The sequence below is a fragment of the Zingiber officinale genome, chromosome 8A (genome assembly GCF_018446385.1).
Source record: "Zingiber officinale cultivar Zhangliang chromosome 8A, Zo_v1.1, whole genome shotgun sequence".
Lineage (NCBI taxonomy): Eukaryota > Viridiplantae > Streptophyta > Magnoliopsida > Zingiberales > Zingiberaceae > Zingiber > Zingiber officinale.
This window is the reverse complement of record NC_056000.1, coordinates 43,700,913-43,715,714: the sequence shown is the minus strand read 5'-3', so window position 1 is coordinate 43,715,714 and position 14,802 is coordinate 43,700,913. Positions and strand designations below refer to the sequence as shown.

General features: G+C 36.6%; 2 protein-coding genes across 4 annotated transcripts; both read right to left on the bottom strand.

Annotated features, from left to right (window-relative positions):
- Positions 1 to 1,996: 1,996 nt before the first annotated feature.
- LOC122008725 (sulfoquinovosyl transferase SQD2-like) lies at positions 1,997 to 6,567 on the bottom strand. Of its 2 annotated transcripts, XM_042564559.1 has the most exons (11): positions 6,230 to 6,567; positions 4,957 to 5,023; positions 4,682 to 4,752; positions 3,647 to 3,764; positions 3,491 to 3,564; positions 3,319 to 3,374; positions 3,164 to 3,247; positions 2,998 to 3,085; positions 2,849 to 2,926; positions 2,724 to 2,780; positions 1,997 to 2,642 (listed from the first exon to the last, which is right to left on the bottom strand). In XM_042564559.1, the coding sequence occupies exons 1-11, from the start codon at positions 6,352 to 6,354 to the stop codon at positions 2,129 to 2,131; spliced, it is 1,332 nt and encodes a 443-aa protein (XP_042420493.1). In that variant the 5' UTR covers positions 6,355 to 6,567; the 3' UTR covers positions 1,997 to 2,128. The 2 variants fall into 2 exon arrangements, with proteins under 2 accessions (XP_042420493.1, XP_042420492.1); XM_042564558.1 differs by having other exon boundaries at positions 2,998 to 3,247.
- Positions 6,568 to 7,240: 673 nt separating this feature from the next.
- LOC122008724 (cyclin-A1-4-like) lies at positions 7,241 to 14,467 on the bottom strand. 2 transcript variants are annotated; one of them, XR_006119356.1, is made up of 11 exons: positions 14,089 to 14,467; positions 12,305 to 12,671; positions 11,963 to 12,093; positions 8,728 to 8,820; positions 8,508 to 8,641; positions 8,358 to 8,433; positions 8,206 to 8,282; positions 8,091 to 8,124; positions 7,863 to 7,980; positions 7,623 to 7,757; positions 7,241 to 7,547 (listed from the first exon to the last, which is right to left on the bottom strand). XR_006119356.1 is itself a non-coding variant. In XM_042564556.1 (11 exons), exons 1-11 carry the CDS (start codon positions 14,287 to 14,289, stop codon positions 7,434 to 7,436), a joined length of 1,512 nt encoding a protein of 503 aa, XP_042420490.1. In that variant the 5' UTR covers positions 14,290 to 14,467; the 3' UTR covers positions 7,241 to 7,433. The 2 variants fall into 2 exon arrangements, 1 of the variants encoding a protein (XP_042420490.1); XM_042564556.1 differs by having other exon boundaries at positions 7,863 to 8,012.
- Between the last annotated feature and the right edge of the window lie 335 nt (positions 14,468 to 14,802).

Genomic DNA, 14,802 nt, shown 5'->3' with positions numbered 1-14,802 from the left:
GCGGGCAGGAGGTGAGGTTTCTACGTGGCGATTTGCACGGCATGGTCAATACTGACGTGTCGATCTTAAATAATCTGACTATTTTCCAAAGTCAAAATCTCTTTCGAAGTTCCGTTAATTACTCGAGAATTTACAACGAAAGCATATTTAAGAACTTATCAGCGCATTATATTTTGGTAACTATAACGAATACATTTATCTGGTTGGTCTTTCCATTCCAACTTCAGTCAAATTACTTTTTTAATCTCCTTTTCTCTCATTTACTGAATGAATATAATGATCTTGATTTTTAAAAACTAATATCATAATTTAATTACACAACGTGGCGGTGGAGATGTCAGGTCTACTCAAGATCAGGCTCAACATAGAATCAGATCCTGCTAAAAGTTAATATAATACTCAAAACATCTTTAAAAGTCTGAAATAAATGGACGATATTTTGCAACCACATAAATTCATAAAATCTGAAATGGATAAAATTTAAATTTTTTAGGTCGAGTTTTGACAGAAATTTACTGACCTAAATTATTTGAATATCTGTAAATTGACACCTATAGGGTTGAATAATAACGAGATGGAGATAGATATGATGTCAAATACTAATTCTTACTAAGGAATGTTATGGACATGGCGTTAGTTTTGCATTTACTTCCCTAATTTCAAAAATATTTGACACCATATCTATTTAACATGGTACTGATCAACTATATTGCAAAGGCTTGGTATTCATGGGAGGCCATTGAATTGAATTTCATAATGTTTGACTTTAATATTTAATATTTGATCAGTTGGTGGTTTTTCTGTCTTTGTTGGCGTTGGTGAGGGTCCTCTTGAGGGTAAGAGATAAACTATAAGGTTGAGCTTGGTGTGGGGACCAGGTCCTTTTTAATCCTGATTAAGATCAAGTTGGGTCTTGTCTTCTTTCAGATTAGGTCTTTGCCCACCACAGAAACCGTGTTCCTTCATCTGAATTAGGATTTGATATCATATTTTTTTTTTTTTTTTGCTTACTCAATCCGAGTATAAATTTATAAAAATTCAAATAGCCTATGCCTATTAAGTTGATTTCGGTAAAAAAAAAAAATTATTGATCAATTTAGAGAGTGAAAAAACCTAAATGGCAAGTGCATAGCAAGGGCTACAGCCTACAGAGACGATGAGACCTCTGTGGTGGTGGTGGGTGGTGGTGTCACTGAGGAGAGCGGGATTCTTTTCACACCCAGCTTTTTCAGTGACACTTATGATAGAGAAAAATATCTGGTAAAAAGCTCCTAACGATATTTTGAATAGTTAAAGTTTCAAATAATTTATTTTTATGATTTTAATATGTCATGTTAATATTATAAAATATTACTGAAATATCCTTAATAGTTAAAGTTTTAAGTGAATTTTTGTATGATATAATTCATAGTATGTAGTTGCATGATTTCATGCATACACATCAATTTCAATACAAAAGAGTAAGTTTAAGTTTGCACTACTGTTTTTGAACTATAAACTTGAAACCTCATATCTATAATGGTTCAAGATTTTTTATTCAATTTTTTTTTATTTTAAAGATCTCTTACAAATCTTACATTGGAGATGCTCTGAGTTGCGGAGAAATTAAAGAGATTAAAAAGTTGAGAGGGATAAGAGCATCTCTAATGCAAGGTTTGTGAGAGGTTTTTAAAATTAAAAAAGTTAAATAAAAAAGCTTAAATCATTGTAGATATAAGGTTTGAGGTTATAGTTCAAGAATAATAGTGAAAACTTAAATCTGTTCTTTTGTATTAAATTAATGTATATACATAGAACCATACAACTACATGCTATGAATTATATAATAAAAAAAATTCATTTAGAATTTTAATCACACATCCACGAGATTTTATAATATTGATATGGCATATTGAAATCATTAAAAAAAATCATTTAAAACTTTAATGATTGAAAATGGAAGGCCAGCCTAATAAACGCACTTTTTGGTTATTATCAAGATATAATGCGCCCTAAATTTCTAAACCTGCGTGCGCAATCCCCGTTAATTACTTGGAGCAAGAATCAAACCCAATCACTGTCTACTGTCTTTGTACAAACGAATCTTGAGGAAATTTACGAGAGTGGCAATCGTCATCAAGGGGAAACCCTAATAATTCAATGGTCCAGAGCTGTGGTTGTTTTGAGGTGACCCAAAGACCCATCTCGCAAATGCCTGCAATGGGCCGATGATGTGTGACTCGTTCTTCCTCCAGAACCAGATCGCCGCGTTGTAATTCTCGTTGCGAATCACTCGCGTAGCCTCCCCCCAATCGTGCTTCTGCATCTCTTCCCAGGCGGCCGTCGCCATGGCTTCTCTGACCTCGTCGCAGGAGATCAGTCGCTGGACCTTGCTCAGGCAATCGTCCACGTCGCCCGGGGAGAAGAGGAAGCTCGTTTTCCCTTCATGCTCCTCCGGAATGATGTCGGGGATCCCCCCGGCACGGGCCGCGACGACCGGCGTGCCGGAGGACATTGCCTCCAGCACGACTTGGCCGAGGGTCTCAGACTCCGACGGCATCACGAACACATCGCCGCTGGCGTACGCCTGAGAGAGCTCCTCCCCTTGGAGCATGCCGGTGAACACGGCAGGCACGCCGGCGAACATCTTCTCTAATTCAGACCTGTTTACGCAGCGGAAGGCCATGCTATACAAAGCGGCGGAATTCATTGCTCAAAAACAGAATGGGAAAGTAGTGTTCTACCTGTATGGCCCATCTCCTACAATAGCAATTCTTACTCCTGAAAGCCTGTCCATAACCCTAACCAAACGAAGATCAAATGAGGAGTGATTCTGGTACTTGATTGATGGTGAAAGTAAAGATTTTACCTTTTGAGGAAATCCAAGTTCTTTTCTTTTCCTATGCGTCCGACATGGATTAACAATGGTTTCTCTGGTTCACCATTACTGCCAAAGGAGAGAACAGAGTTTATAACATTTTTGCCGTATGCTATCTGCTTGAGGTAGTAGATAGATACCTGAGCCTTGCACGCATTTCATGGCTGCGATAACGAGGATGGAAGCTTTTGGAGTCAATACCCTTATTCCAAAGGCGTAGCTTATGAGCTATGAGAAAAGAAAGCAATAGCAAAGTGATGGAGGATAACAAAACTTGAGAAGCTTGAAAACCGAGTAAGTTCAAACCTTCTGTTACATTAGCAGCAATGAGATCTTTGCTAATGGCAGCTGAAGGTACTAAAGTAAGATCAGCTGCTCTATGAAGGAACCCTTTAGAAGAGAGAGTGGCAGCAAGTTAGATGATATTGGACATGGATAAAGAGAAAAAGGAGAGAACTTACTTATTACCATCCACATTGGCTCTACGAACCAGCCCCATGTATACCTCGGTATGTATCTGAACAAGAATGTATAATTGCAGAACCGATAATTACTATCATGTACATTTTGATTCAAGTGCTGGACTTGTTATTCACATTATTTTCAGTGAATGCACTTCATATTGTCACTTACTTTGGAATATGAGTATGGTACGACATTACTATAGGGACGCAGAGCATCTTGGCGATTGCCAAAGCACCAAATACCTGAAATACCAGAAGGTTTTAATGGAATATATGCAAAGGTATTGAAGTCTTCAAAACATAGATTTTTTAAGGTAAAACTAACCATGATTCCTGGTGAAGATGCATGGATAATATCTGGCTTGAACTTTGCAACTTCTGAAATTATTCTCGGGCTAAGTGCCAGTGAAAGAGGAACATTGTTGTACAATGGGCACGGAAAGCTGGCAAACAAATTAGAAACCGTGAGAATGAAGCAAAAGAATGAAATAACAGAGAGCTTTCTATGAGATTTATTCTTTATCTCTAGATTTCAAATGTGTAATTTAATATGTTGAAGTCAATTCTCACTGCAGAGAAACTAATATTGTGCAATAGTGTCTGGATTGTCTCAATTAACTTCAGATAATAGGAAATTCTTCAGTTTGAAGATCTGTTTGGTATACAATTAAAAGGTCTATTAGAGGAGAGGTCTTCCTACACTATATACTTGGCTGATTCTGTTTGGTACCATATCAACCAAGCAACAATTTGCTCAAATTTTTGGTTACTAACAAGAACACTCAATTACGAACCAATACACGATAAAGTAGCAAATCATATGACAGAAATATCAAATTAGAACAATGTAACACTAAGTCTAAGAAATCATCTCAAAAGCAATAGTAACCCAAAAATATAATTCAACGTAACAATACAAATTGATTAGTGTTTGGACTAGTCTACTGGATTATTTATATTGTATATCAATGAGATTACAGCTTAAATTTGAACAATTAGCAGGTGGATTGGAATAACGTATAGACTTAGTACTTGAGACCTGATTGATTATATGACAGGTATAATCAATGAGGCTGCAAATATTTTAACTTGAATAAATATCCATTGTAGACCTCATCAAGTAAAATAGGTAAATGAGAAACCTAAGTAAGACTGTGTGTATTATTTTTAAAGGGAAAAACAATTCTTGAAAGCATTACATGATTATACTGGAAAAATATTCCACACTAAGAAGTAGGAGGACCTCTAAGTTAACTGAAAAACGAGATGTCAGTTAAAAACAGAATTTCTATTGACATGAAGCATCATTTTTATCCAAAATTTCTGTACATGGACCAAAAAGGTACTTATTTTTGCTTACCTTCTTGAACCAATAATTTTTGCGCCGTGAAACTCTTGAGGCACACCTTGATGATTTGTTACAACAATTACCTGTAACAAACATGACGAAGGCTTTCATTGGATTTCTGTTAAGCAGATCTTCGTTGATCATTGAACATATTCATTTTTCCTTGGGTTGAAAGACCAAAATAAATACCATTTGACCTCTATGCTTTGAAATAAATGCTCATACAACCCATCAATATAACAGTAAAATAAATAATTTCAGGATAAATTTGGACTAGAAGTATTCACCTCATCTCCCATTTCACGCAAATTTTTGATAAAATTCTGAAAACGGTTCTTATATCCAGAGATATAACTGTCAAACATAAGAATGAGAGGTAGGTTTATTAAAGCAACATACTAAAAATTCTGAAATCAAACAGTTGCTAGGAAATAGACAAACTAACAAACCAAGATTTGGATTGTAAGATCAAGGGAAAATTCCTGATTGCAATAAGTGATTAGCAATCTTATTTGGAGAAGTCTATCCATTTAACTAGACAGAGGTTAGCTTAGACTAGTCTAGCACAATAATTTGTCACTGGCTTGAAAGTCCCAATGTTCCTCATTTCAAAGAAGACGTTAGGCGCAAGTATGATATACATTTTATCAGAGACTACCATTCAAATTGATAGTAAAACTGGGGAAGAAATAGAAGAATGAAAGGCTGGTGGCGACAACTTTATACCAGAAAATCTCAAATGAAAGCATTCAAGCAAAGTTACAACTTTTATTTTATGAACGGTACATAGAACAGGTTGTAACTTGTAATGTTCAATTAAACAGGAAAAACAAAGTTATCAACAGATCAGAAAACACAGAGGCAACTCACCCAAACAAGAATAACCATCCTAACCAATATAACCCACTTCAGGGCCAGAATACTCCTAAAAAAAAAAGTGAAAAGGCATCACCAGTGAATGTGGCCAAGTTTTTTTGCTGAGAAAAAATGTTATGGCCAAGTTACCCTTGAAAGGAAAAAGATACAGATCGTCTCAACCCACTTCAAGACTATAAAAGGGAGATCCTCAACCAAGGAGTGAAACAAAAGTTACCTCAACCAATCAACCCAATAAGGCAACAACTCAACTACCTATGTGCTGCATCGAGCAAAAGCGAATTAAATGAAGCAGAAACGACCCAAATCACCGAAAGACGCCACAAATTTACAAAAGATAACAGTTATGGCAACAGGGAAAGAATAAATAAAAACCATTTACTGAGATCAAGGCAACGTGACCTTAAATCAACTTATTGAATGACCAGGCGTATCCGAATCCCTAAAAGGCGCTTCACCAGCACCAAAATCCCAATTTTTTCTTCTAAGAAAAGGGATTTTTTTTTTGTCGTGACCAGCGCATCAAAACCAAGATACAACTCCTCCGAGCAACAAAGAACCCGATCACTAAGGACACTAATCTTTCTGACATGAACTCAACGCTAAGCATTAAAAGAGAGAAACAAACAAACAAAACTAAGATAAGTACGACTGCCATAGCAAACAAATATAGCTTTTACTAACTTGAACGGAGAGGGCTCGACGAAGAGAGCAATGCGGCGAGGCTTGGCGTCGGCCTCCAAATCCTGCAGCAGAGGAGGCAGCTCCTCCTCCCCCACCAGAGCCTCCTTGATCTCCTCCATAATCATCGATCTCCACTCCACCAGCACCCAGCTCAGCTCTCCACCAAACGAAAGCACGAATGGAAACAAGCCACCAGGATCGCGATCTGGAAGTAGAAATTTATAGAAAACGAATCAGAGGCGGAGGAATTCAAGCTTGTAATCTTCGCATCGTCGATTCTTCGGCAAGAGTATATTCCCGAGGGAAGAACCGCATCACGAATGCCGTATATGCTTGATGCTTCCTTCGCTTTCGCAAATTGGGTAACTTTTCATAACTCTGCTTAGTCTCCATCCGCGAATTGGGAGCTGACACCTGTCCTTCCCGTCAATAATGGAAATTGTTCAGTGCCTCTCCTTTCTTGTCCCAATTCTTTACTTTGGTGTTGCGTCACCAGTGAACAGCGCTGTGACCAATCAGATATGGCCACGTATCAGAAACGACTTTGGAGTAGAGGAGGGGGGGATCCACTCCCAGTTCAGGTTTTGAGACAGCCAGTTCGATCTGTAACGGGCCCACCAGCACCCATGCAAAAATATTGCTTTTGTTTAAATTAAAATTTAAAATAAAAAGCTTATATAATATAATTTTTTGTCTTTTAAAAAATATTCATTTCATGGCGTACTTAAGGACCCATGTAACACAAAACATCGGGACTTTTTGGTTTTTTGGTTCAAAAATCAATAGATTCACAACCAATAATGTTCATCCTCGGATGGTAGAAAAGTGAAGTCAATTTAGTCCCTTTACCGTCGTAGTCAACCCTCGAGGATGATCCTACACATTCTAAAAGAGAATAAATTAAGAAAATTATTCAACGTTTGTCGAGCGGCCTTCCTGAGCAAGGAGATACGAAATAATCCAAAATAATATTTACACTTATCACTTATCGGGAATCGAATCATACGTCACTAATAGTAAACTCTGCCCGATTATCAACTCAGCTATACCCAAACAAAAATGCTCATTCTCACAGGATCAGTAGTACAATTTCTATTTATTTCTAGGAGATCAATTGCAACAGTGTATCTTTTAGATCAAAGGATATGAACACCTATTCACATCTTGTTGCGAGCATTCATCATCGAGCAACCTTCATCATCGGTCACGCAGAGACTGAACTCAATTCCTGGACTTTGGCTGTGATGTCTTGAAAGTTATCTTGGAAGAACTCTGAAGGGATGGAAGCAGGGCAGTACTTCTTGGCAACAAACTTGTACTGGAAGAACAACAAATCAAGACTGCTGCAGGGCAACTGCGAATCGAAACAAGGTTTTGAGACCAAATTATTTACCTTGTGCTGACTGTACTTTTCTCTAATAGCAGGCAAGCTGTTCCCTGCACTAGTGCAGACTAGTCGGTGTAATGCCTCGACACAGTCTGCAAGGTCCGACGGTTTATATAGCGTGTAATGGCTCAGCGTGGCGTTCTGCATCATCAACCACAATGTAACTAATCTTAGATAAGGACGTCATGATGTTCAGAGTATTTCTCTTTAGTAAAATTCTGGGAAAACTGCAGCATGAATCAGTACCCAAGGTTTTTTCGCTGGTTGCAATATGAACTTGGCCAAAAAGACAGCAGAAGATGCTACCAGTGATGAGGCATAGCGAAGCATAGAGTAGTCGAGTAATGAGAGCTCTGCAACATAACTGGCAAGAAACTCAAGTTGCAATAGAGGCAGCTGGAAAAACAAATATGACAATGAACTCTTCGTTTCAATGAAGAAACTAAAAAGAACATTCGCAAACAATGTAGTTACCTGATTGGATCCTTGAGCAGCATGAACAAATCTCCTTTTCATTTGCACATCAGATATGAAAATAAGTAACTTATTCACAGACATTTAAGAGCTAATACAACGGTCTTAGTATTACCTCAAGAAGCACTTGGTAGTCGGAACTGTCATTTCAAATTTCAAGTAATTCAACACTTCCGATTCCATTCGCAAAACCTGCGCACCAAGTTATGAATGGGCAGCCCAAACATGCAACACAGAATCGTAAATTAGAGTTACAAAGACATCCACCTCATCCTTTGAGTATGTATTATCAGTCATACAGCAGAAATCTTCCACTTGCGGGGCACATGTCTCCTCATATTTTCTGTTGACACCGAATTCAAATTATTATGAACAAAACAAGTCTAAATTCCCATAACATTATTGAATAGTTCTTACGCTGCGATTAGCATACACGCAACACCAAGAAGTTGCAATCGTTCTCGGTTTATTTCATTTCCAGAAAGATATCTGTCAAGGTAATTAACAGACAGATATAGTGTATCAGGGACGAGATGATACTCTTCTGCAACCTGTAGTCAAATGGGATTAGAAATTAATCAACCTAAGTTAGAAGACAAAAATACTATTAGAAGGGAGTGATTTGGAGCAAAGGTACCTCTACAAGCCAATCTATCAGAATGGAGCGCATGTTTGCAGTTATATCCTTCTGAATTGTTTCCATGAAATCTATTGAAGGTCTTTTCTTAGTCTGTAGAAAAAATAGTGCTGCATTATCCGGTAGAAAGAAAAAGGTGTTTACTTAATGAAAATGTTATTTTGATAGCAAGTCCAAACTAAGGAACTTAGTGTGAAGCCTAAGAACATTAATCTGAATTATGACGAATACATAATTGACTCAAAGAACATTGAAAACAATTGTCATACCTTGCAGTTCATAGTTATAATGTTTGCCATGCTAGATTATTGTTGCTACATAAACATTTTAAAAGGTTTCCTTTCAGCAGAACAATAGCACAAAATAAGCGACTTGTTCCATATAAGTATAATTGCCGATCTGACAAACAGTAAGGCATGGGAATTACAAGTTTGTAATATAATCTTCCACTTAGTTTAATCACACAAACTAAAATTATAAACAAAACAAGCGTTAGGCATAGCATTTAAAGATAAAAATATTTCATCAAGTTCAAGGGCTTCAGCCTAACCGAAGGCATTTGATGATTGATCTAGCTTACAGACAGTTCAAATACAAAGGTAAAGCTCCAGTCCGACATTAACTGAATAGCTAGGTTACTTCATTATCAAGGACAGGATTAAGGAAACTACTGAAAAGGAAATAGTACAGTTTGTATTTCACAGATCGAAGAAGAAAATGTTTAATGCAAGTGCTATGCAATCAACCCACTTTATCAATGATCACAATTGTCTTCAACTTGAGAAGTAAATTTACACGAACATCATAACTTCAAGACCAAAGGCACGCAAGCTAGGTATGTTAAAAAATCTTTTTTCCTTCGACATATACTGTATAAATCTTAGGAGAAATATTGATTATTTGGATGCTTCTATCACTATATATGGTTGGTGCAATCGACCTCTAAGGTTTTGATGTTTGTTTGACAATATGTTTAATGGAGCTTGGTCAAGGTTGACCTAGTCGATTGAGTACTCTACCGAATGATTGCAAGGGTAATGAGAAATCTAGGAGGAGTGAACTCCAAGCAAAGTGAAAGTCCTAGTGAGTGAAGCTAGGTGGTGAAAGTCTTGGTGATTGAATCTAGGTAGTCGAAAGTCCTGATAAATGAAGCTAGGTAATGAAAAATCCTAGTGAGTGAAGCTAAGCAGTGGAAAGGGGAGGTAACCCTAGGTAATGAGAAGTCTTGGAGGAGTGAACTCCAAGCAAGATTGACCGAAAGGTTTCCGGTCGATCGCGCAAGGTCGACCAGACTAGTGAATTTTGGTCAACCTAAGTATAATTTTACTAATACTATTTTGCATTACTATTCTTACTATTGTACTAATTTAGTATTGCAGGAAAAGTCTTAATGAATCAGGTAATCATGCATTGAGCAGAGAAAGTCCAAACAAGTCTAGAGGACCAGATGTTTGGCAAGTGAGTTGAGGTAAGCTTCTAGTGGGAGTGCAGTAAGGTCTTGTCCCGGTAGGGACAAACCTTAGACGTTGTTCCAATAGGAGAAACTAACGAAGGTTTCTAAATTGAGATCAAAACAGTCCTCGCTGTCTTAATATCTATTCTAACTTTATTTACAGGACTTCTATTATTATATATTGTCTGTGCTAACTTTGTTTTGCAAACAAAGTTCTAAAATTTAAACAAAGGATTAGTCAATGGATAGCTTCCATCAGTCAACGGATCCTATTGATCAATTGAGGGATCTAAGATCGGATCATAGAAGAAAAGGTAAAAAGTGTTCCATCGACAGATAGACTTGATCAATCGACGGATCAACAGATTTCATGGAAATCCACTTGATCAGCCAGATCCAGCAAAAAGGAAACTTGTTTTCTGTTGACGGATAAAGAGGTTCAGTCAACGGATCAAACTGATTTTGCAGTGAATTAGATCGAGAAGCTAGATGCAAACTCGGGGAGGTTCACCGGATTCCATCGACGAATCATCAAGATCAATTGACGGATCAAGTCCAAATTTGGAAGTTCAACCGGATCAGTGGGATCTGATCGGCTAGTAGCTCGGCTATAAAAAGAGGGCTCGAGGACAGAGTCAAGGATCACTTTTCTGAATAAACAACTCTTCTACATTATGCTCTCATTATCTACACCAAAATCGTCTTCGAGCAAGTCTCCGCGTCGAGAGCAACACCAACAAAACGCTTCATCTACAAACATTCCTTTGTCAATAATATTACACTTAATTGCACATCTTATAATATCATTGTGATCGAAAGATTGTTAGTAAATTAACCCATCGATACGATCTGATGGGTCATGGGTTTTTGGAGTAAGAGACGGTTGAGCTCCGAACCAAGTAAAAATCAAAGTGTCATTTCTTTTAATCTTCTTATTTCAATTTTCGCTGCATACTCGATAAGTTTTTAAAAAGAAAAGAAAAGATTTAAAGTGACGAGATTCAACCTGATTTTGCAGTGACGGATAAAGAGGTTTAGTCGACGGATCAAACTGATTTTGCAGTGAATCAGATCGAGAAGCTGGGCGCGAACTCGGGGAGGTTCATGGATTTCGTCGACGAATCATCAAGATCAATTGACGGATCAAGTCCAAATTCGGAAGTTCAGCCAGATCAGTGGGATTTGATCGGCTGGTAGCTCGGCTATAAAAAGAGGGCTCGAGGACAGAGTCAAGGATCACTCTTCTGAACAAACAACTCTTCTACATTGTGCTCTCATTATCTACACCAAGATCGTCTTCGAGCAAGTCTCCGCATCGAGAGCAACACCAACAAAACGCTTCATCTACTACCATTCCTTTGTCAATAATATTATACTTAATTGCACATCTTATAATATCATTGTGATCGAAAGATTGTTAGTAAATTAAACGGTCCTACATATATATCCTGTAAAGCTTAGTACCTTATACTCTGGCAATCCAATGAACAAATTACACACTCGGATTGAAAATTAAAAGCCTTGATTCATTAATATTAAAATTTTAGAACTAATCCAGAGAATTAGCAAGAAAAATCATAATAAATCTGCAGGGTGCATATCATACATGACCAAGATCAACATCAGTGGTCTAAAATACCAAAATATCATTAGTAATCAATAAGAAACAATAATGTCCTGAAGATATGTATATATCATTAATTATTGAAAATATTTGGAAATATCAAAGAGGATAAAAGACAACAGAATAAAAACAATAAATAACAAAGAGGAATATATCACCTCAGCCTTCTGTAAATTTTGGTAAATATCACAAGCAAGTGTAGTGCAAAACTGAGGATCATTATGGTTTGTATCAACTCCCACAACTTCAACTTCCATCAGCATAGAACTATTACTCTTTGATTTTGACTCTGATAAATATTATCAACAATATCAATAGACAAATTAAACAAAACCCAGCTAGAGATTGATTTCTAAACTACTTGGTTTCAAAAACTCCAAAAAAGTAGAGCTTTACTAAAAAACATAAATAGATAGTAGGTGATTCCATTTCATAGAATCATGAACCTTAAATAAAGAGCATTCAAACATAATTGGATAATTCAACTAATCAAAATGCACCTGCTACAGCTACATGCTCAGAGATGTTTAGATCCTCATTTGCCTGCCTCTCCAAAGAAGTTGTAGCCTGAGAATCTCCATTGTCTATATACTCAAATTCAGGGCTTTGAATTGAGTTGCATGTGGACATTGATGAAACAGAATCCCCAGAAAAGTTAGGTGACTTGAGGGCGGTGCAAGGTACTAGCCAGGTAACAACTGCAGGTTTAGACACACTGCTGTGTGGCAGGGAACTTTTGTTGCTAGATTCAATAGCATTTGGTTTGATAGTAGCTGAAAGAACTGAAGAGGTTTGACTCAATCTTGAATCACAATAAGTAGTGCAAGACCCCTTCTTGACCATTGAAATTGATCTTGTAGCATTGATCTGCTTATGAATAGCCATGATAAAACTGATTAGCTATTTACTAAGAAACGTGTGGACAAAGAAAATATGACAAAAATATTATGCTCATGCTCAATCATTGAAAGCAAGCACAATAGTAGTTAGTGATCAACTAGAGAGATAGAAGAAAAATAAAGAAGAATGGCATTTCCAAGCAATGTAATTGAAAATAGAAACATCTTAAGCCACAACAGACTTTTGATTAAAAAGTTTAGAACAAGAAGCAAAAAAATAATGAAAAGAGAGTAACATGTAAAAAAAAAGGTGATTATCATGGCTCAGTCAAATATTCCTCCACCAAAAAGATACTGCAATAACTCATTTAATATTTTAGTTAGCCAATATATGCAGTTTCTGCAGCATTAGAGGATCCCAAGATATGTTCAGAATGAGTTTGACTGTATCCAAAATTCCAAAATATTGAACTTGACAGTTGACACAACCACCTCAAAGCAAATAATGCCATCGTAAAATCAGCGTCATCAAAAGTGAACAACTAGGCACTTAAAACAAGCTATACTATTGGACTCAAAAACAATAGCAGCTAAGGAATTTTAATCAGGCTAAAATAGTGTGCACTTCAAGTTAAAAATTTCCCATACTTATATTTAATCAAAGTCATTCACAAGTACTTTTTAGGAACAACCATAGAATAGCTTATAGATAATAATGAAGAGACTATAGTTTCTGTCAATATTACATATATTTTAATTGTTAAAACTTTTTGCCCCTCTACTAGGATCCTCTTTCCACTGAGTAAAAAATTCACGTGACTTTAGTGAGGAATAAAATAATTATACATAACATATTTTGCTTACTTTGTGCTTATCACGGAGTATGTAATTTAATTGGGAAAAATATTCTTTAGGAAAAAAAAAAGCCATCGATGTTTCAAGTCTTATATTTTGGCACATTAAAGTCAAATTTCTTACTTACTTTTTTGCTCGTATAAATTAGAACTCATGCTGTTTTTATCTTTGATTTTTTTTTTCAACAATATATAGTGCGTGTTACATCATGCAAAAATTAATGGAATAAGAGTTGAACCTAAGAACAATTTTGGAAAGTCACTTTTCATAGTTCTTGTTCAAAATGACATGCTAAAATACTATCGTATGTAAAAGTTATTAAAAAGAAATTTTCAAAGCGAATAAAACATTAAAAAAAACTACAGCATCACTAGATTAACCATGGTCAGAAATACTAAATTACGAAATTCTTGATGTTGAAGAAAAAAAATCACTTGATAAAAACAATTGCCAAGACTAAAACTCAGTGAAATCATGACGAAACGTGAAGATTCCGCTCAAAGATCGCATCTTTTTTCCCCAACAAGTTAAAAGGAAAAGAAAGCCAAAAGAAGAAGAAGAAGAAGAAAGCCAAAAGAAAGGATACCCACATTGGCCCCCTTAGCGCCTACTAGGCTAGAAGTACCGCGTAACACATTGCTCTGTTTGCTGATATCCCGAAGAGCGACCCTCTTCTTCCCCTGCGCCGCTCTGGCAGCCGTAAACTTGGCTGAAACCTCCATCGCCTCTGTTCTCTTCGACGAGGCCATCGCTGCCGACGTAGAAGACGAAACGGACGACCGGCGATTCATCTTCCGGAAACCCTCACAATACTCTATTCTTACAACAACAGAAGCCGTCAATATCAAGCAACAAGGATAGGGAGAGCAAGGAAGGATCGATCACCAGATCATTCGGAAACCTAATCTTGAGTGTTTAGGTTTGGAGGGAGGGAATCGGGAAAGGCGTACCAGTTTCCTTCTCCGTCTGGTGGATAAAATGAGAAGGGCGAGAATAAGAACACGAAGAGCTTTTATTAAAACGCTACTTTCCAAATTAGTCAGAAAACATTATTATTATTATTATTATTATTATTATTATTATTATTATTATTATTATTATTATTATTATTATTATTTTGGAGGGAAAGAGTTAGTTTGAACAAAAATAGATCTCAACCGTCCATCTGACCACAGAATTTTAGTTAACACATTAATAATGAACTTTCATTTTTTACATATATTTTTATGTGAAAAAAATAGGAAAAAATTATTTGGGTAAAAATCAAAAGGTGCAATTTTTTTTTAATATCGGTGAAAATTAAA